This window comes from Apostichopus japonicus, chromosome 4 (assembly GCF_037975245.1).
Source record: "Apostichopus japonicus isolate 1M-3 chromosome 4, ASM3797524v1, whole genome shotgun sequence".
NCBI classification, from domain to species: domain Eukaryota; kingdom Metazoa; phylum Echinodermata; class Holothuroidea; order Aspidochirotida; family Stichopodidae; genus Apostichopus; species Apostichopus japonicus.
In genome coordinates, this window is record NC_092564.1 from 1,683,950 (window position 1) to 1,707,242 (window position 23,293).

A 23,293-nucleotide genomic window follows, 5' to 3' on the forward strand; every position below is an offset into this window, starting at 1 on the left:
CATTATTTGAATGTTACAACTATTTTGGGTATTCTTTCTGTTTGAAGCATTTGTTGATCAAGCCCAACATTGCAGGATGGAGCAGGCGGATGCAAGATATGGGAGGTAGGATGGAAGATAAATAGAGAGGGAAGGGGGAAACAAGGGGGAAGGGTAATGGATGGGTACTGTTGGCACAATTTATGGGAGTAACCCCTGAGATACCTGTTAAATAAGGCATTGATCTTCATATTTCAACGCCTGCATGATACACACTTGTTTGTATGTGAATGCAATCGGAGAAGACTGTTGGTAAGAGATGAAACTTACACATAAATGTTGCAATAAATCTCACTAAGGGCCAAGACATGTGAAAATAGTTTCAAACTTTTAAGGTTTAGCAGTCTAAGTATATGCTCCATGTTCTTTATGGTGAGGACTTTAGTATCAATTCTTACTTCAGCACCCATCATATGCACCATTAAGTGTTCCTAGAGGTCACCAATTAAAAGAAAATATGACCCTATGGGCATTATAAATCTTCCTGATGATATTAATTTACACAATATTGCAAAAGATGCCTTAGATACAAGCAATTAAAACCACAACAAACTTCTTGCAAACATTTGTCTTTTTATTTGTCATGATTGTAGACAAATTATTTACACTTCTGAAAATACCAAAAAGGAGACCTACATTTCATTCAAATGCATCAAACAAGTTATAGAGGAATTCAGATTTAAATCTGAGAGTATTTAAGATTTCTGATGACATAAACACATAAAGAGTAGGGCGAGAAGGGAATGAATGGACTGATAGATGTAGGAAACAGCAAGAATTCATTCATAGAGAAAGATTAACTTGGGAATAGATGGCAATATACTTTGTTAAAGCAGCCAAATTTCTACAAAAATGTAAAGATGAACTACAGTTTTGGTGCTTTAATGCTATTACTAATCAATTTGACAAACAAACAATCTGCAATAGATTGTCCTAGCAGTCTACTATGATCTGAATTTACATAATTAAAATCTAACTTTTAACTCTCATCAAGAAATATACCTCTTGGCAATCATATCGTGCTGTCAACTTCACTACTGTAAATTGAGATAACCAGTGATGGTCAACTACACCTTCATACTATGTATAGCAGTCTTAACTACAGTAGTATCATACAGTATAATACTCCAACAATTTAACTATATGTAATACAACAAACAACAATATTTTGTTCATTTTGAATCTCCATGCTTAGTAAGAGTGTAACATCAAGATGTAAGTCAAGAAAATATTACAGTAATTCAATAGAAAATCTGTCAATTTGAAAAAAAGACAATAAATCAAAACTTTTCTTTTGCTCATGCTTTTCATGAATAGTTTCAAATGCAGACATTAAGGTTTCTCCTTTTTGGTGCATCTTCCAGTAGATGGTTGATGGGAAGAAACTCCTTCTTTCTCTGCCTCTTGCCCTTCTTCTCTATAACGATAGAGCAACACCATCTTATCATCAGGTAGCAGACGATGATTCTGCCACATCTGGTACAGCAGCAGCTTGTTCCAGTTCACCTTGTTTCAATCGACGATACTCTCTTACATATGATATCTTGTTCCACAGGAGGACACCACCATATAGTGTCAGTCCAAGCATGCTAAACACAAAGAGCCTCTGCCCAAAATCTGCAAATCTTCTGCCACCTGGTGCCATTGTCGCAATTCTTGAATCTGCAAGAATAAGAAATTAATGACAGTTATTCAACAGGAGTCATTGATGTATAAATAAATAACTCTACCAGATACATGATCAAGGGTGCAACCACTATTTTTGTACTGATGCAGAGATGGGGGGCTTAGATATTCTGTAGTCCATGGGTGAGGTAAACAGAGAGGGGTTTGCCCTCCCCTGTAAGAAAATTTGGGTGAATGGAGAGTGCTTGCAAAATGGTGCTATAGTTTGCATCTTTGGAAACAATGTTACACCACAGGTACATGTTTTTGTAGACTATGTAAACTAGGCCTTTTTTGTAACATTCTGGGGGACTACCCATATGCAGAAGTATACATGACTTTGCCTCTGGTAGTGATACACCTGTATATGTCATTTACAAATCCATTGAACCAGAAAGGATTGTCAAAAGTTCTTATAGTTGACTGGTTCATGCATGTCAGGTGATGGAACTGCACGAAGCAGTGTTCACTGACTTGATTAATGCCTCTAACAAATTTGATAAGAAAATATTTTAGGGCATGAATGATGACAATCCACTCCCTGCTGCAAAGCCTTTCTGTAACCCTGCACATGACAGTTCCAGTCCTAACTGTGGGTCATTTGCTCACAGAAAACCAGGTAAGGGTAAAAAATGAAGGTTGACAACTTAATAAAATTGCATTAGACTACTGTAGGCCTACATCAAGTCCCACAGGAGCTTTAAGGTATTGTCTTAGTTTGCTATTAATGAGTATACAATATGCTGGGGTCGTTGGGGACGGTTGCGCCAATGACTGGACTGGAAAGTCGAGATTGGTGGGAAAAGTGTATGCAGATGGCTGTTGATAATTCCACACACGTTCGCTTATCTAGTACTATCAGTTCTTTTGGTCTAGTTTCGCGAAACATTACATTCATGAGCAGATCGTTGGCATTGTCAACAAAGTATTCAAGTTCTTTTCTTCCGTTACGTACAAGCTTAAACCGATGAATATAAAACGCTTACCTTTATTGTGTGTTTGTACTGTTACCTACGTTTGCTCATTAAACAGTGCAAAAAACAATTAACAAAAGCAGTTACGGTTTAACGTGAGCGAATGTCGTCAATGTTTTGTTATCTAATAATTTCAGATTACGGTATAGCATTCTGGTAATGACTAATACCCGAGTCTGAAGCAACCAGCTACTGCTTATTGTATTGAAAATCTTTTAGACTGTATTGTTTATCTCAACCAAACCTAAGCATGATTTCGTTATTTTAAATTACATAATAAATCGTCAAAAACTGTCATTTCTAAATTCAAGAATTTTACTTTAGCATAGCCTGTACCGGCCCGTGATCCTGGTCACCCATTAGTGGCTGCGCTGATTCACAAATTATAAAAAATTCTGAAGTCAATCAATTTGACAGTTACTAAGTTTACAACACAAACGTATAATACAATAGAGTTGCAGGCACTGTGACTGCGTTTTAACAAAGTACCAGTTGGTCCCTCGTGTTGAAGTCTGTTTCATCTGCTGAGGGTTACCGTCCACATTAGCTCGCATTATACTTAAAGGAGTTCACATCTAGCGAAATAACCGACTACCTTAAGAGTCTAAACCTATCACTGCCTAAGTTAGGCCTAGTAGTACTGTAGTAGTACGAGCAGGTACTGTTATGTACGCTAACCAAGACAAGGGTAATACAGTCAGACATGGATAATCGGACCACTGTAGAGGAAAAACTGGTCGAAGATTTAGCTGCTCATGTTGCGGAAACCGCTGACAGGAATGTTCCAGTTTTGCTGCTTGCATTACAAGGTATTTACCAAATTATCGGTACCTCACAATACAGCCTAGGCCTAACATACCTCGCAATAGGTTCGAGCCCTGGCCAGATCATTGCGTTGAGTCCTTGGGCAAGGCGCTTTATCCCCATTGCCTCTCTTCACCCAGGTGTATAAATGGGGACCTGCGAGGTAACTTGTAAATATAGTTGCGTGCGCCGGTTTGTGGCTGCACCCTATGGGAAGTCCCCTGGGGGACACGTGGTTGTGGTGCACTGTGGTGCCCCAGGAGATATTGATCAATTGAATTGTGCACACTTTGGTGAGTAAGTGTGTCAAGTTACCAATGACCAGGGTTGTCATTTTGTAAGGTGCCATTGAATGTACAGTATGTTTATGTGCAATAATGAGCACCATATAAGTGTTATAATTATTATTATGATTATTAACGTAGTAAATAATCCAAATTGGCAATGTAAGTTTTTAAACGTAGGCCAAACCTAGACTGACTTCTGAAATGTATCCCGGCTTGATACATAATTTAATCCAAATTTACAATCCGCCCTCGGAGAGGGAGCTGCGGAGAGCCACCCCAAGTAAATAACTAATACAAGTAATCAAGGAAATGTATGTAGGCCTAACCCTCTAAATTGTTCATATTCCACTGTTAATTTCTAAATCTTGAAAACAAAACAATTTGAATGTTAACAATTTTCATCTCCTCAACATATTTGAACTGTAATTAGCCACACTACTATTTCTCTTTGTTTTCAATTGTAGATATCCTTGATAAAGTTGTCCCTGGTTCTCAGAAGGCAGAGCAAGTAAAAAAGGCGATATGGAAGTTTGATTTACTCCAAAGTGTCTTGATTGCTCTCAAACAAGACTTTTCACAAATTCAGGGAAAATGGAAGACAGCATCATCATTAACAAAGATATTAGCGTAATATTTTTCACATTTTTCTCTTCTCATAACAAGAAGATTTTACAATTGATAGAGCTACAGCAGACACATTGAAAATACTAATGAAATGAATTTAGCTCTAAGTTAATTGTCCCAATGTGGGCTGTTGTTTGTCCACTTCTCTACCAGGACAGCCACAGACATGGCACATGTGGCAGCATTGGCTTGATTTACATGGATGCCTCGAGAAGAAAATCTTGCCTAAATTAGGACAATCTATGAATATTAGTAAAATCTGTCTGTAATGATTATATATTGAGCTGTAGTCAACTGCAGTTTTATTAAGGACTTTGATCTTATTTATTAACCGATTGAAGGAATTGTATTAGACCATTGATTAATTGTTCACCTCTCTGTAAGGTTTGTGCTTTTTTATTGTCACTGAATACTACTCAGGACTAAAGCTGGTTGTATAAGCACTTACATCTTTCAGTTTGTGTAGCAATTTGAGCATTTAACATAGCAGTTTGCCATACCAAACCAGATAAATTACTCCCTGCATATATGCTTAAAAGAGAAACTAAATTTCTTTGTGCAGGTATTGTTCAGTCGGGCTGGACCCTCCAGACTCGCATGAATTCCATGCAATCTTCCTACCTGACTCAGTTGAGAGGTTACTGATACTCTGCCGAAACCTCCAGCACAGATACACAAAGATTCCTGAAGGAGCTACTGTTTCTACCAAGAAAGATCTTTTGCAAAATTTCAATGAGGTCTTGGAATCATTGAGATGGCTACACAGTGGTCATGTATTCTTAGCAACAAATGGTAAGTTTTCATATAAGAAAAATTGTCCTTTCCCAAATTAAAAAAAATGCACCTATCAGTTAAGCAAAGTACCCTCTATAGTCAGGAATGCATTTGTTCGGTCATTTGTGGTATCTTTAGCCTAACTATTTTACTAGAATCATAACTAATAAGTGACAAACCTATTGTGTGAGAAATAATTGAGAGTGTAGTGGTTAAGGCAGTGGACTTGTTATCTAAGGATTACAGGTTTGAGTCCTGGCCAGATCATTGCATTGTGTCCTTGGGCAAGGCACTTTATCTACATTGCCTCTCTTCACCCAGGTGTATAAATGGGGACTTGGGAGGTAACTTGCAAATATAGTTGTTTGCACCGGTTTGTGGCTACAACTTATGGGAAGTCCCCCGGGGGACACGTGGTTGTGGTGCACTGTGGTGCCCCAGTAGTGATTGATTGGATTGTGAAACACTTTGGTGTGTAGGTGTGACAAGTTACCAATGACCAGGGTTAAGTTGTAAAGTCATGTGAGAGGGCTTTGGCCTTGTGCAAGACTGTAAACCTAAAAATTAATATTAAATAATAAATAATAATAATAATTACTGGGTTCTGAACAAAGCTTGAATTAGTGTCCATGTGATAAAGTTAAACATTTGAAAGATTGTAGTTCTTCTTGATGATATAAATTAATTAGTGAAATTGATCAACTGTTTTTGAAAAAGTACCTTGCAGTATAGTTAACAGTGTGCAAAGTGCTATTTGCCTGCTGTAAAGGGATAGTCCACGTGTGCTCAACTATGACATCACATCTGCTTACTGTTTGTTGTCAATGTTTACAAGTTTCTTTGCATCCTTATATCCTTGTAAATCCGGTATTGTTATGTTATTGTTTTCTTGTCATTTCTTGTTTTTGCATAGTTTTGAGGTCAAATTACCTCTTGCAGATGATAATCACAGATGATAAAGAGACAGGGATTTCCCTTTTGGGGGCCATCCAGAGTGCAGTAAGGGTCAACCCGTAAGTAGTTTTCACTTGGACATGATCAGTTTACGTAGCTTGGGGTGTCCTAGCTACAGTAGTGACTAGTGAGGGGTGCAATGGTGGGAAGGGTTAGGGTATATGACTGTCTTCATTGTTTAACACTTGGTGGTCTGAAGAGTGTTGGAATTTGCCATTACACATCATAAAACCGGTTTGTTTGAGGCAATAAGAATTTTATACTGGTGTCAGAGATGTTTCTGAAATACAGTTGCCAATCATCAGACCAATTAATTTGCAACTTTGAGACTCCCCCCCCCCCAAAAAAAAAAAGAGGATATATTTGTGCACAACAGTCAGTTTCACAAACCATTATATCAAAGTGCCAATGTAGCAAATATTCGGCTTAGGGAGCAGATTTCTGGTTTATATCCACCTTCATTGATGAACCTGATGTGTTAGTAGCAAATTTGCAATGGGCCTGGAAATGATTTATGTGCTGATATATGTTAATTTCATGGTGCTTCACAGGTCAAAATTTTCTCTAAATGCCATTTGTCTGGAAGAATACAAAGCCCTTTATTGGCCAGCTGCCTGTCTTTGCAGTGTGATGTTTTGGCTATGATATAACATAACCTAAACTGTCGTTTTGTTGTTTTAATGTCACCAAATATGTTTAAGAGTTCAGAATGAGAAGACCAGTTAATTTTCAAAAAAACAACTTTTGCATATGTAAGAATGTAAGAAGCAATTCTTCGTAACACCTGTGCAGAGCAATGCTCTTGCACTTGAAATGTCTGGTAGGGAAGTGGAAAACAGTTGTGTAAATTAAGTGAAAGAACTGAAAACTGGGGTTCTATAGCAACAGTTCTCAGAGACCTTGTTTATCCGGACTACCTTCAAATAGAACACACATCTTTTTTTTCATATATTGATTTTTGCAGATCTGTTCTTGATACCCTGGACGAAAAACTAGTTCACAGTTTACTAGATGAAATAATCTACAAGTTATCAGCTTTCAGTGATGCGGAACTTGGGGCCGCAGCTACAAGGGCATTGGTGAACATTGCTGATGTCTACCAACCGTTAATAAAACTACTCTATTCAAGATATAAGTGAGTGTATACACACAGTAACTTTCTGTCATTGATGGCAAAGGTCCTGTTTATTATTTTCAGTATCCGTCGGCCTTGCTATCCGAAAATAGTTAAACAATGGAAGAAACCCAAATACCTTTTGTAAAAACATTTTGAGTAAGAAGGTTATTGTGCAAGCTATTCCATGAAAATTATCCTTACATTCACTGAACATTGAATATGTTACTAATGTATGTTTTCTATTTTGTGAAAGGTAACATCAAACCCTAAACATTTTCATGTGTCCTCATTTTATCCTTTTCAGAGGCCTAAGACCTTTGTTGAGTAGATGGACAGGGAAGGGCTTTGGCAGAGATCTGAAGAAGTTACTGGAGCTTTTAGATGCTGGGTCTGCTCAAGAAGCAGAAATGCAGGTATTTACTTTGCATGTTCCTTTAAGGAATAAATTAACTCTAATTAAAAGTTACATTAAATTAAAAGACTCTAATTGGTACGTTGTACAAAATATTTTTTCAATAAATCCTTATAGTGCCTATAATTGTCAGCATACCTGGATGACTCATTTTCCTTGTCCTATGTTAGTGGTTACAATCTATAGGATAGGACTTATATGATAATCTGACCAACAGTCAGAAAAAACAGATTGATGCTGTTGAACACCTTACTGTGTGGTGATTGCAGGTGCATGTCAGCTTATTTGATCCCTTCACTCATTAATTATTGTAAGGAGAATAACAATGCAAGAGTTTCTTTTGTGACTGTTATGTCTGCTCCTAGCCTCGAGGGCCTCATGATACAGACATACTTTGATCATCTCCTTCATAAGTATAGTTTATGTATCAATGTTCCTCCTTTTTGTAACAGAGACTCCACAGAGCAGCTACAACCGTCCAGGCTATCATCAGAGGATTCCTAGCGAGGAGACGATTGAAGAAAGCGGACAAAGCCTTTGCCAACTTGCAAAAGAACTACAGGTGAAAAGACATTTTATCCATAAAGAGTTTGCTTGTCAGACATTTGTTTGACAAGTCTTCATATGTATTATGAAGTATGTACTCTTGTCGTTGTATTAGATAATTATTTTATTTACAAATAAATTCATCACTCCCCAAATGAAGAATTTAATGCTGTTAAGAAAATGATTTATTCAGATGCAAGTTGTTTGATATCAAGATTATTTAATACCCTTCCAGCTAAGCTGCAATTGTTTCACATTTTGTCACTCAGAATTCATCATGAGAAAAAAGATGAACAGAAAGCGTCTCATCGTCAAGAGAGAGAACTTCAGCATCAACTGTTGTTGTCTAGAAGGAGAGCAATCAGGGAGACAAGACAGAGACAGCTGGATATGATCGCTGCAATGCATCCAGGTACTGTATAAGTATTACAATGATACAGTAGACTGGATGCATCCAGGTACTATATTAGTATAACAGTCATACAAGTAGACTGGATTCATCCATGTACTGTATTAGTATTACAATCATACCAATAGACTGGATGCATCCAGGTACCGTAAGATGAATTATTATTAGTATTAAAATCATACAGTAGACTGGATGCATCCAGGTACTGTAAGATTAATTATTATTAGTATGATAGTCATACAAGTAGACTGGATGCATCCAGGTACTGTACTAACTGTAAGATGAATTATTATTAGTATTACAATCATACAGTAGACTGGATGCATCCAGGTACTATATAAGTATAACAGTCATACAAGTAGACTGGATTCATCCAGGTACTGTATTAGTATTACAATCATACCAATAGACTGGATGCATCCAGGTACCGTAAGATGAATTATTATTAGTATTAAAATCATACAGTAAACTGGATGCATCCAGGTACTGTACTAACTGTAAGATGAATTATTATTAGTATTACAATCATACAAGTAGGCTGGATGCATCCAGGTTCTATATTAGTATAACAGTCATACAAGTAGACTGGATTCATCCAGGTACTGTATTAGTATTACAATCATACAAGTAGACTGGATGCATCCAGGTACTGTATTAGTATAACAATCATACAAGTAGACTGGATGCATCCAGGTACTGTATTAGTATAACAATCATACCAATAGACTGGATACATCCAGGTACTGTACTGACTGTAGGATGAATTATTATTAGTATTAGTCATACAGTAGACTGGATGCATCCAGGTACTATACTAACTGTAAGATGAATTATTATTAGTATTACAATCATACAGTAGGCTGGATGCATCCAGGTTCTATATTAGTATAACAGTCATACAAGTAGACTGGATTCATCCAGGTACTGTATTAGTATTACAATCATACAAGTAGACTGGATGCATCCAGGTACTGTATTAGTATAACAATCATACCAATAGACTGGATACATCCAGGTACTGTACTGACTGTAGGATGAATTATTATTAGTATTAGTCATACAGTAGACTGGATGCATCCAGGTACTGTAAGATGAATGAGAGTACAATCATACACAGGAAGAGTTCAATCATACACTGGTTGATTAGAATCATACACCGTTAGGCTAAACGTATGCACAAGTCATAGGACCATGCACAGACTAGGACCATACCCATATACTTGCATCATACAATTGGGCTAGGTAATGTGTATAGTTAGACAAAGTGACAAACCAACCAGACTTGATGGTGACCAGATTGGCAGACACCTTACAGCAAATAGCATCAGAGGGTGTTTGAGAATCACAAAGAAAGTCATTTTATTTTGACACACAGAATCAGTCAATGTAGAGAAACTAGTTTGTACACAATGATGACCTTCAAAGTTAAAAGAGCTTAATCACTTGAAAACAATGGCTAGTGACAAACTTGGATTATTCTTTCACTCTTCAGCTGAAATAGACAAGTACTTGGAAATATCACAAATTCAAGCTGCGGTTAAACTACAGGCAATTTGGCGAGGAGTTCTGGAAAGGAGGAAGTTAGGACTCAGAAAAGCAACAGCACAGCAAGTTAGAGCTGCCATAACCATCCAAAGACATGTGAGTCTTTATTTATTCATTGCCAAGGTAGCAATGGGAGATGCCTCACACAGCAGGGGTGGGGTTATGGGAGGGGGGGGAAGGGGGATTCTTTATTATTGTTTTACTGAAATCCCTCAGTGTTTTATATTTATATATTCAAGATCACATGATAGATGTGATGACAGATGACGAGCTGTCTCGTTACTGATATATAGCTTTTAGAGAACATACTTGTATAGTTAATACTACTACAGTATAGTAAATGTGTCCAAACATCATGTGATATTCATTATTATATGATTATAATATGATTAATTTATTATATGATTATTGGTGGTGTCACACAGAGAGAGGTTATAGGTATATTACTACATTGTTATTCCTAATTGTCCATTACTGAAACAGTCCTGGTTTGCACAACACAAAATAATATGCATTCCAACTTTCCAGGCAAATTTACCTTTCATAGGTCTAGCATTGTAGAGGAAGTTAACCTGTGAACCTTTAGGTAGAAAATCAAAGAGAGTAGAGTGCTATAGTGTTGGAGTGAATGCCTGATTCCTCTCATCTTTGTCTTCAGATCCGAAGATACCTGAAGAGACAGGATGAGAAGAGGAAGGAACCGATGATGTGGCAGCCTCCTCCAGGACTTACAGACGAGAGGCGGGTAGAACTCCAGTCGATGATTGAGGAGAAGAGAACTGCTAAACCTGTGAGTCATGATAAAGTATTGCGACAGGGAAATATGTTAAATCTATGCACAGAAGAGAGGAGAAGAACCTGTTGATTGAGATCACTGAGAAATTGGTTCAAAGAGTGTTAATTGACACATAGTGTTCTCAATAATAGTTTATTCATAACATTATTAGTTTACATGACTATTATTTTCACACTGATATGCCAAAGCATTGATGATTTGGCCAGTTAACAATAATTGAGCTAGGGAACAGTAATATGAAAACACTGGTTCATAATCCTGTGTCACTAACATTGTTCTGGTATGCACCATGTAACAGCCATCCTCCACCACCCCCCCCCCCCCCCCCCGCCTTCCCCTAAAGCTACTCTCCTAAACCTAAACAGATATTTACTAATAAATACAATGGATATTGGAAATATTCTTTGTTTTTGCCATAATTCAGTCCAAAGTATCAGAAAGAGCAGACCAAGAAGACCTGCATCTCAAAGCCCAGGATGCCTGGATGCACTACCTCTCCAGGAGACTGGTGATGAAGAAAGGTTACCAGAGGAGAGAGGCTCTTCTCGCCTCTCTAGAGATGGATGCCGATCTTTTAGCAAGTAAGAATATGTATTTCATCTGAGTACAGAGTATCAATAAGATTGAGAACAGGGGAGTTTGATGAAAATATGTCTTAGGATTTGATACCATTAGCTCTACCTTTGTCTATTGACTAATCTTTTTGCAAGTAAGATTATATATTTCATCTGAGTACAGAATATTGATAAGATTGAGAATAGGGGAGCTGGATGAAAATATGTCTTAGGGTTTGAAACCATTGGCTCTACCTTTGTCTATCAACAGTCCAATATTAGCCTGGTTACTGGCAAACAATGCAAAATTTGCTATGGTTCTAGTGAAAAGGGTTGGGAGTACATAGGAGGGAGGGCGTTATAATACTCATCTGCTCGTTGTTAAGTACTGAAATAGTAGTCTATACAGCTGTAGTAGAACTGAACAAGTATTCAGCCAGCAGGGTCCAGGGCCTTGGCATTGAGGTGTAGTATTTTATGAACCTCTAAAATGTATCATGACTTAAATACTTTATGAAGGTACTGATTACATTTCACAAATCAATGTAGAAAATGGTTAAAAATATGATTTTGTCACATGATATAAATAAATGACATTTTACCATTCTGGGTTGTATAACTAGGGGCATGAACTTATCACATGATATTAATAAATGGCATTTAACCATTCTAACTTCTGAGTTGTATAACTAGGGCAGGGGCGTATCCAGGGGGGGCACAACAGGCACGCGCCCCCCCTATTGGCCGTCACCAAAAAAAAAAAGTTTAGCCAAAAAAAATGAAAAACTTGATGACGACCTTTAAGTGAGATGTCGGTGATCGCTCAACCCCCCCCCCCTCCCGTATGCTTTATTTTTTGTTTGCCAAAAAAAGGTTCTGGTGAAGTTCGGCGGCATAATAGTTTTAGAAACATAGATGGTAATTGTGTTTGTATTATCACTATAAACACTAAGTGACATGCCAGCCATACTAAATTGTGCATTTTGTGTCCATATTTACTGGAAATGTTGCTTATTATTAAGGTCGAAAAATGGATCACATATGGCCATGGGCGGCGATCCTGGGGGGGGGAAGGGGGGATATATCCCCCATGAAAATGGGTGGAGGGGATGTAATACACCATATCCCCCCCCCCCACCAAATGCCAGGGATAAGAATATTTTCATGCCTACATTTATGCATCTTCGTTAATGTTCGGCTCTTTTTTAGCTTCATTTCTCGCCTACCATAAACGCAGTGCGATCTTTTCAAATAAAGCGTCTTTATAAAGCAAAAATAGTTGACTGTAGGCTTCATTGGCCCTATAACAACAAAATGTATTATTGCGCCCACGGTATCGATATAGTACATATATGCACCCTCATAGTATTCATATAGGCCCTATAGTAGGCCTACACACGTACATGTTCCCTCGAACAGCTGAGAATCTCATGTAACCAGGGTAATGCTTAATACACGTTTCACCTGGATGCCCTAGCAATCGGTACATAGGAATGTGACTATGTGTAATTGTGTATTGCATGTGTATAGGCCTATAATAGCCTGCATGAGGCCATTTTCTTCATCGAATAATATAAAAGAGCTCTCGAACATTCTAACGTTGCGCCTGAAACAAGATTGACAGGGGCAATTTTCCCAAAATAACACCCGAAATTAAAAAAAAAAGTATTTTGGATCCTGATTATGAGATATTTCGGACATGACATCCCTATTTTAAAGTTGGGTATATGCCGCTTGGAAACCTCGGGAAGTGCCGTTTCCGGCCATCTAGAGGGTTTGTTAATCCCAAAATTTTCTGGTACGCTTCGCGCCAACTCATGGTGGCGCTACGCTTAGATAGTCAACAAGGTCATATCCCCCCCCCACTCGGAGGTACGGATCGCCGCCCATGCATATGGCACCATTTTGCATTTCAGCCCTTCTTCGAAAGCAAAAATTGTCCACCCCTTCCCTTAGACCCATCCCCCAGGACGGCGATCATTCATGCCTGACGCCCCCCCTATTGGAAAATCCTGGATACGCCCCTGAACTAGGGGAATGATAGTATCACATGATATCTTTAAATGACAGTTAACCATTCTAAATTCTGAGTTGTATAACTAGGGGAATGATAGTATCACATGATATCTTTAAATGACAGTTAACCATTCTAAATTCTTAGTTGTATAACTAGGGGAATGATAGTATCACATGATATCTTTAAATGACAGTTAACCATTCTAAATTCTGAGTTGTATAACTAGGGGAATGATAGTATCACATGATATCTTTAAATGACAGTTAACCATTCTAAATTCTGAGTTGTATAACTAGGGGAATGATAGTATCACATGATATCTTTAAATGACAGTTAACCATTCTAAATTCTGAGTTGTATAACTAGGGGAATGATAGTATCACATGATATCTTTAAATGACAGTTAACCATTCTGGGTTGTATCAAACTACCTGATAATCTGTAGTTGGATTTCCTTTGTGCTTGGATAAAAGTTGTTATGGATATGCATTTCCATGAAAGAAATAGCATTCTTGTCTTCATTACACTATGCATTAATTGGTGTTTTATCATATGTACGTACATGTATGATGTAATACCTTTTGGGTCATTGGGATATGGTTTTATTTTTAGGGGAGGCCTAGAGGCATAGGATTCAGAGGCATATATATGGAACAGTTTCCGTATTATATTCTGATTCCATCCAGATTTTCTCCATAGCAACCGTCATATATTGAAATTCTTCGCTCTGAGAATGGCAACTGACTTAAGCCCTATGAAGGCATCTGCTTGTAATAATCAATGTTTTTGCTCAAATATCAGCTTTTGTTGCAATACTTGAATGAAACATGAGAATTGTTTGTTGCTTCATTAATTTTTTTTATTTTTGTTGTTGTCTGATACCATTTCCAATGGTTTTGATTTTCTTGTTATTGTCATCCTGAGTAGCTGCTCCAAAACTGTCTGATGCCACAAACAGAGACGTTTACACCTTCACAAGTCACTCAGCACCAGTTGCTGCTAAGGCACTCGCAAACCATAGAGAAGAGGTCAATATGTTGAGACAACCCTGGTGGAAGAAGATGCATTTAGAGGATAAAAATGAAGATGATGTGGAAGGAATGGAGGAAGCAGTCATGTTCTGAGATGTACGTCCAAGGCAAAGACTGAACACGGTAAAGAGGGGAGGGAGGCTGTTTGATGTACCGCCATGGCCAAGACGGAACATGGTAAGAGGGAGCTATTTGATGTGTGTCCATGGACAAGAAGGAACATGGTAAGAGGGAGCTATTTGATGTGTGTCCATGGACAAGAAGGAACATGGTAAGAGGGAGCTATTTGATGTGTGTCCAGGGCCAAGACTGAACACAGCAAGAGGAGGCTATTTGATGTGCGTCATGGCCAAGACGGAACTCGGTTAATAGGGGCTATTTGAAGTGCGTCCATGGCCAAGACGGAACATGGTAAGAGGACGCTATTTGATGTACCGTACATCTATGGCCAAGATGGAACATGGTAAGAGGACGCTATTTGATGTACGTCTATGGTCAAGGCAGAACACTGAAAAAAGGAGGCTATTTGATGCTTTTCTTGATTAGAGAATAGAATACAAAGAGAAAGGGAAAGTAATGATAGTACCCACCCTGTTTATTGTATGGAAAGGACTCTTCACACATCAACATAAGTGTTAAATAACTTACATTGTAATTCCTTTGATAGTTCTGTTGAAAAGATCACATGTCAGTGTTAAGTATACTAATGTCAACGTTTGTGATCATTGTTAACCTTTTATAGAATGTGTGAAGCCTAAATGGTGATGTTGATAGCATGAAATCATAAATGGTGATGTTGATAGCATGAAATCATAAATGGTGATGTTGATAGCATGAAATCATAAATGGTGATGTTGATAGCATGAAATCATAAATGGTGATGTTAATAGCATGAAATCATAAATGGTGATGTTGATAGCATGAAATCATAAATGGTGATGATGATAGCATGAAATCATTAATGGTGATGTTGATAGCATGAAATCATAAATGGTGATGTTGATAGCATGAAATCATAAATGGTGATGTTGATAGCTTGAGTCATAAATGGTGATGTTGATAGCATGAAATCATAAATGGTGATGTTGATAGCATGAAATCTTAAATGGTGATGTTGATAGCATGAAGTCATAAATGGTGATGTTGATAGCATGAAATCATAAATGGTGATGTTGATAGCATGAAATCATGAATGATGATGTTGATAGCATGAAATCAGGCAATGGAATGCCCATCTATCTCAGGACAGAACATTGTTGTAAGGCCATTTTTCATTAATGATCTCTGTAAAATAACTGACTAACTGACCCTTAGGATTTGCTTTGAATGAAATGTAGAAGATGATGTTTATTCTTTCCTTTTGTTGTGCAATAATTGTAAAGAACTCTACAACACCTTGACTTCAAAACCAAACCTTGAAAAGTTCAAATAAATATTTACATTTTCATATAGAAATACTATCTTTGTTTGTTTTGATTGATTCATTTTACTTTCCATTTCTTTACTTGTCAATCATGTATGAGTTTACTGTTAATCCTCAATGATGAATAACATAGCAAACGCAGACAATTTCGATAGGTATCATGTTAGATATCTTAAAAGGCAATCCATGATCAAGTATTATATTAGTAGTAGGTTTTAACCAAAAATAGTGTTGCTCTTCTTGCAACTATGGGTAATAAAAACCTAGCAAATGTCATCACATTCCCACAGTCTAATTTTACACAAGATGTGGTATATGTTAAAAATAATGATCCATACAAAGCCACGAAGCTCCATCCTATTGCAACATCTGATCATTTTAGCATTTGTATCGTACCAAAGTATACAGAAAGATTCAGGAAACCCCAAAAGAAACCAAGACAAAAGGGTAGAGATTTTAGTAAGAGGAACATACAGAACTTATGTGATATGATCGCATCAACAGATACCTTAAATGACTTGACGGAATTCCTTTCAAGTTGTAGTTATTTTACAACTAACATTTGTATTCCTCCCAAGTCGATACCGATTTCTGAGATGACGATGAGGCTGCCTGCAGATAACAATATTAGACAAATTGAGAAGGAGATTAGAAAAGCAATCAAGGCTGGGGACAGCTCAAAGAAACAGGTTACAGCAGGCTATTTAATAATTATGTTTACAAAAATAGAAGTGAATATTTTTAGAAGATTACCTTTAACTCAGCATCTCTGTGGGACTTCCTGAAATCATTAAGGAAACCAGACAACAATATTACTAAAGGCAACATAACTAAAGATTTAGGTTGTGAATTAAATAGCCCATTTTGGACGGTTTAACGATGCAGTAAGCATTGACCAAGTCTACATTTACCAGGTCAACCTGCTGGTATTATAAACGAAAATAGCTAGACGAGGATGAAGTTTAGAAAAACAATTTGGACTTGCTAAACGTGGAATCGCTTCAGGCTTTGATAATTTATCATGGTGGCTATTTAAGTACTGCTCTGAAGCAGCTATCTTTACTGTAATTTTTAATTTCAGTAGTGATGAAAATCTCATTTACAAAAATCACAATTACAGAAAGGGTATTCTTCTACATATGGTATTAAAATTGGCATCCCACAACGAGGTCTCCTATCGGCCCTATTATTCACAATTTATACTGATGTATTACGTTCAGATTCCCATTGCCCTATTGTATAATATGTGATGACACTGCCTTATCATGAAATATCTCCAAACATCGCCAAAATCAACGCGATAATCAAGATTTTATTACGAGTTGTTAATACGTGTGACGAGAAGATTTTACTCCTTAATCCAAAGAAATGATATTTGGAAATATGAACATTAAAAAAAGGTTTAATAAGAAACAAAAGAGTAGAAAACGATGATTCAATGTTCATATGTTGAGCATACTTTTATTTTCAATTAATTTGTCTCCGTTCTAATCACTTTAAAAATTAATTATTTGTATGTACATTAAATTGATCCTATTTATAAATATATAATTTTATAACAGAAATAAATTTAATTGATAAAGGTATAGCTCATCAAGCAAGACCAAACAAGTAAATGTTTAAGTTATGCTGTAAAAGAATCCCTAAAGAATAACAGCTGTTATTCTTTATAGTAAGCCTACTGGAAGGGAGGGGGTGGGGGTGGGAGAGGAGGTACGTGCTCCGAGTGGCCACAGCAAACATTGACAAATACATAATTTTACGCGTGGGTAGGTATACGCATGTAACTAATAGCTCAGTCAATCAAATGGAGAATGATGTTGCGTTGTCATTAAAGTCGACAATCCAGGGCCATATGCGACGCACGGAATCTGTTTAGAGAAACCGCCTTCTGCGCATATAATGGCTAATGAGGAAAACCTTTTGAGAAGCAGGTCTTATCGCGCTACAATAGCAAGCGGCTATCCAGTACAATAATCAGTCTGGGGAATTTAAAAGCTCCCCTTCTCCTCCCCAACCTTTGAAATCCTGTACACGGCCATCATCTGGTATCATGTGTACCACTATATAAGGCAAGAGTTGCACAGGCCAACGCATGAAATAAAGCCTCTCCCAACTACTCTTACAAACTGGGAGATATTAATTTGACAGTTGGTGTTTGGCAGCTGTCATCTTGTAAATCTCTAGCGTCATAGCCAGGTGCCAACTACCGTTAATTCTGCCCCTCCCCTGTTTCACCCCTCCCGCCCCCCCCCCCCCACAAATTTCAAATGACAGCCAGTTCAACCAACTGTCAAGTAGGCTACGTACCTACAAGTTAAGCATATTTAGAAAATTTCTATTGCAATATTGTAACAAATTACAGAAGTTTTCCGACTTCAAAATAAATCATGTTTCCCGTACGTTTAAAGAAATTTTGTTCTGGCCTTTTTGATCATGTGTATTTGCTTGTCTTGCTCAATCCGTGTATCACAATATGTTACCCATGCTTTGTCCCCAATAAAAATAATTCTTTAAATGCATTGTTAGTTTGACGTTATATTGCAAATACCCGACTTTTCATTATTATTTTTTTCATCGAAATTTTATTGTTTTCATAACAAAGAATATGGCTATGCGGAACGAGATTTCCATGAGTTTATTCAAAACTCGCTCCGCATATGCCTTTTTAAAACAAAAACATTAAGTGGCGGATCTTCTCTGGGCTCCAGTAAATCATTTTCATTTCAAGATCTATTTTGCGGATATCATCTTTTGCCAAAAAGGTACGTACCGCTCTGATAAATAATTAGAGTTCCTATAAAGGAGCAGCTCTAACACCCATAGAAATTGGTAAGGATAATACCACAGGAGCGCCCGCTAAATTCTAGGCACGGCCCAAATGAACCGGTTTGAAGTGAGCTGCCAATAAGATCATCAGACGGCCGATACATGCTTAGTGTATGGTGTAATCCTTTGGTGAACGTTTTGCAAAGTATAAGTTGCACTAAAAGTCTTAAACTGAGACATATTTTGACAGTGGCGTAGGAAGGTACCTTTGAGTGGGGGGGGGGGGCAGAAGACTGATGGCCGACCTGGGGGAGGGGTCTAGGGGAGAGGGTGTCCCCCTCCCCTTTGGATTTTTTTTGCATTTCCAGGTGGCCTCAGATGCAATTTGATGCAATATAGCACACTTCAACACCCACTCCATTTTGTAAATAATTTTTCATTTTCACCTGGCCTTAGATGCAATTTGTTGCTCCAAATGAGATTTTTTTCTCATTTGGAAATGAAAAAGGGGTTTTCTGACTTGCGAAGCGGGGGAGGGGGAATGATACTTCCGCCCCCATATTTTTCACTGGGGGGCTGGCGCCCCCAGCCCCCCGGTTCCTACGCCCTTGTATTTTGAACTAATTTACATGGAAAATGTACAGTAGTAAATATGCTGAGATTTATGATGAAAGGCAGCACTGGAATTTACAGTAAGCACTGATTCAATGCACTAATGATTGACAAAATCATCATTGGCTATGACTAGTGCACGTAGGAATTGCTTAATTACTGTAAATTGAAAATTGCCAAGAAACTTTGGAGCATTACTGCTCAGTGTTATATTTTGACGGACCATAACAGAATATTGACTTGTAAATTATAAATTCAACTTCAAAAGGAAAGATTGGTCTGCTAGAACACATAGGCCTAGATACTCCTAAGTTAATTTCTACGGCTTTTTTTTGCATACAAAACGATCGCAGAGTAGCAAAAATGATTACAGAAACTATGTCACCTGCGGTATGTGATTACTTACCAGTTACCGGTACTTCATGATAATGGTCTTCCAGTTCATTCACTTCGCAAAGGAAATCAAATTATGGATGGTACTTGCCATAAATATTCATATCATTACCAACATTAAGAATATTAAGAATAAGAAGAATTAAGGAGAATGGGAAGAGAAATCGCAGGAGAATGGACCTACTGCTAGTAGTGCTCGAATAGATATCTCACATTTGATTCCTAAGGTCTAAGCGCAAGGTTTTTCTTACAAATACTTTTGACTGTTTGTTCGAAGTTGAAAGTGGGGTGGAGGGGGGGGGCAGGGTTTAATGTCCCCATCCCCTGTATCCGCTGCATAGTATCCAACTGGATCGGCGAAGGGCTTCCTGGGCAAGAATGAGTAGTCTAACTCTTCCCCGACTACATGTTTAATCTCGATTGAACGTTTCCCTCCAACTGACTATCGAGGTAGCCCCTCCGTCACTCGTGAAGTAGACTAATTCCACCATAAACAGTAAGCTTTGACTTCTTCCCTAAGGCGCTGAATGAACCATATCGATCCTTTCAGTAGACTCAAATGCGACAAAACAATGTGGAAATTTGGTTCCCTTCTGACAACAACCCCCCGAAATCACCAAAACTAAAGTTCCTTTATACTTTGTAGCGACAAAGGAACTTTAACCATAACAAGCCTGGCCAGGCATGCAATGCTACTTTTTAGAAATGAAAGTTGGAAACATGAAATCACGATTGGTTTTGTAACAGTCAGCTAGCTTCAGATTCGACAATATCTATGGTCGTGTTTGTGTACAACCGATGACGTCATTTTTGTAAGCTTGTGTACTTGCACACTGGCCTTTTCAAATCTGAAAATATGGCGGTTGATCACTATTCGAAGCTTTGTTTGTAACTTAAAAAATTGTGCATTTCACACTGATTGCTGATTCTTCCCATTACATTACTGAGGAGCTTTATTTGGAATATTCTTAATGGTACTCAATATCAGGAAGGAATTGTAATTTACAGTTTAAAAACTGCTCTTGGAAATCTCTCGTACGAAAGGGCTTTGGTAAGTTATTAACGCATTATGTCAGCTACAGTGTAACGTAAAGTTGTGTAGGCCCTAGACTAGACTTAGGCCTATACATACATTGACATTTGATTTGGAAGCAGGTTTGAGCCAGGCAAGGCTTTGCCTATAGCGTACCGTAAACTTGGCTTAGCAATTTTATGTATTTATCCACAAACAAGTTTTTGATGATCCTAGAGAATGCTACTACTAGGCCTACTACAGTGCCTAGGCTACTGTAGGTCTAGTACAGTAGAATGAAAGGTGTGAACATTATTTAGCTGGCATGGCCCAAGTTAAAGCTATAAGCTAACAACTTACCCAAGTCTGCTAATTTCAGGCTGAATTTCAGGGTAAAATTTTCTTCAAATTTGCTATATTCTGAGAATGTGGTCCATTAGAGTTATCGGTTTTGGTGATGTGAGATTGAAAAAAAGTAAGGCCTTGGCTATATGAATATATTTGCAGTTTTCACACTTTGAAAATGATGTCCTACCAATCTCAGTCAAAAGTCAGATTCATGTTGGTTGACCAGATTTACTACTGTATGTATGTGGCCCTACCGTAAATACTGGCAAACCAACCATTATCATAGCAGCATTTATATTCTCAAATCCCAATGAGGTTATGTTTGTCAACATAGATTGACCGATGAGATTTCACAATGATTTAATTCATTATATTTTGATCTGGCCAATAAAAGTGAGCAGACTAGGCCATCAAAACTTTGGTAAAACTGGTCACCACTCACCAAGCATTGCTGATGGCCAAATATAGTGCACACTGGCTATGCTAGCTTCAAATCCTTTCTTGTAATTTGCTGTGGGGCAAATGTTGGGAGCGCCTGTGGCCTACAGTAGGCAAGCAGGCAGGCTGGCCAAATGGGGCCAGCAAAATTCAAGTTGATCTAGGTCTAACATAGGCTAAATAGGCCCTTGGACATAAGTTTCCACCATGACAAATGTGTGTTGCTGCCATGTTGGAAACATAATTCCTTGCTTTTTTGTTGCAACTTTTAAGTTTCTTCAAAACTGTATGTAGACCGTAATATCTTGGTCAATCAGCTTGTAAAAGTTATCTACTAACAATTGGCTACTCAGAGGTGTTTAGAGATCCCTGATTTCTGGGGACCATCCCCTGATTACATGTACTGTCCATGGATGAAAAATTGTCTGTGGGCATATCCCCTGGTTATAATAATTTCATAGGATTTGTTTTAAAAGGAAAACATCTAAAGTTCAAAATTAGGCTAGTGATAACAGCCAACAGAGACACCTATTTCCCAACAAGTTTTTGGGCATTGGATAACTATATTGTGGACAAAATACGTTTTTCAGGACAAAGTGTTCTTAATTTGTGCGTTTGACTAGATCATCCTCAACATCAAAGGTTTAGCCAAAACAGTGACAGGCCCTAAAATTTCCTCCTTGTAAACTAGCGTTGCACAAACTTTAAGGCCCACTATTGTTACTGTGCTATTTTAAAACTGGACGCAACATCTCAAAAAGGTTTGGGTACAGTATGCTTGAAAAAAAGTTGCATGCATTCAGTCCGCCATGAAAATGTGCAGTTTAAAATTCGTCTGCTGGAACACACAATACTGTTAGTCATAATGACCCCTGAGTGTACTGTACATTGGCTCGCTGTGCAACGGAAGTAGATATACTGTATAATGGGGACATTTATTGTATTTTTTCCTACGTTGGTTATGAAAGTGATCTTCCAATGCTATTGTCTATTCAGTTCATTCAAGTGCTGAATTTTTAATTGGTATTTTAATTGGGGTATTAGTATGGTTTCAAACTTTCAGGTCCTGACTTTCTTGCCCTAAAGTTATGACCTACAGTACAGTATATTCACATTTGTACAGTAAACACAAGGGGGATCAGGATCTTGTATTTCTCAGGTACCTGTAATGTACAGCATGCGTATGTTGTAATTTAGCTGACTCTGGATGCTACTGTATAAACTTTGATAAGTGGTTGTGGATCAATGCATGCAAGCAAAGATCACAGCGATTGCTTACTGTATATACTGTATACTCAGCTTTAGACTCCTACCAGTCTCTGCATATATAAGGAAATGATGAGGGAAAGTGGGGGGGGGGGTGATCCCCAGAGCATTCACATGACAATCCTGATTGCAGGGTCAGGATCCTTCTCAAAGAGAAGATAACTATGATGATTCTGAGTAACAAGTATTCAAAATTTACATCTTGTGATGAATAATTGGAAATTCTCAAAAGAAGAAACAAAGAAAAGAAAAGAGAATTCCTTTATGAAACACAATATTTTACATGTACTGCACATGTACGGTAGGTATCCAGACTACTTCACTACAACTGGGTGGAGAATTTATAATTAGCCTTTAAATATTTAATATCATATACAGTTCTGTACAGTAGCTGTACCATTACAGAAGTGTACTGTACTACTGTAATGACTAATGAGGTACAGTATGGTATTTAAATAACTGAATTGGTCACCTCTTGAACACT

At 37.7% G+C, this 23,293-nt stretch overlaps 2 protein-coding genes and 2 long non-coding RNA genes across 11 annotated transcripts in view; 2 read left to right on the top strand and 2 right to left on the bottom strand.

Annotated features, from left to right (window-relative positions):
• Positions 1-592: 592 nt before the first annotated feature.
• LOC139966089 (uncharacterized) lies at positions 593-2,991 on the bottom strand. Its single transcript, XR_011792459.1, has 2 exons — positions 2,691-2,991; positions 593-1,701 (listed from the first exon to the last, which is right to left on the bottom strand). It is a non-coding gene; the product is annotated as an uncharacterized lncRNA (long non-coding RNA).
• Positions 2,992-3,167: 176 nt separating this feature from the next.
• Positions 3,168-16,003, top strand: LOC139966086 (IQ calmodulin-binding motif-containing protein 1-like). 2 transcript variants are annotated; one of them, XR_011792458.1, is made up of 13 exons: positions 3,168-3,487; positions 4,234-4,396; positions 4,956-5,185; positions 6,081-6,180; positions 7,086-7,256; positions 7,543-7,651; positions 8,103-8,212; positions 8,466-8,608; positions 10,098-10,246; positions 10,809-10,940; positions 11,371-11,527; positions 14,445-14,755; positions 14,850-16,003. XR_011792458.1 is itself a non-coding variant. In XM_071968783.1 (12 exons), exons 1-12 carry the CDS (start codon positions 3,382-3,384, stop codon positions 14,639-14,641), a joined length of 1,767 nt encoding a protein of 588 aa, XP_071824884.1. In that variant the 5' UTR covers positions 3,168-3,381; the 3' UTR covers positions 14,642-16,003. The 2 variants fall into 2 exon arrangements, 1 of the variants encoding a protein (XP_071824884.1); XM_071968783.1 differs by having other exon boundaries at positions 14,445-16,003.
• A 474-nt stretch (positions 16,004-16,477) lies between these two features.
• On the bottom strand, positions 16,478-20,423 carry LOC139966091 (uncharacterized). The gene is made up of 3 exons (XR_011792460.1): positions 19,759-20,423; positions 16,725-16,752; positions 16,478-16,583 (listed from the first exon to the last, which is right to left on the bottom strand). It is a non-coding gene; the product is annotated as an uncharacterized lncRNA (long non-coding RNA).
• Positions 20,424-20,587: 164 nt separating this feature from the next.
• LOC139966090 (CLIP-associating protein 1-like) overlaps positions 20,588-23,293 on the top strand; it is an 89,275-nt gene continuing 86,569 nt past the window's right edge. For 4 of the 7 annotated variants that reach the window (XM_071968785.1, XM_071968791.1, XM_071968792.1 and 1 more), the window contains exon 1: positions 20,589-20,796. The gene's annotated coding sequence lies outside the window, so the exon portion shown is untranslated. Of the gene's footprint in view, positions 20,797-23,293 lie in introns of all 7 variants that reach the window. The other 3 variants (XM_071968788.1, XM_071968786.1, XM_071968790.1) reach the window with 1 other exon arrangement.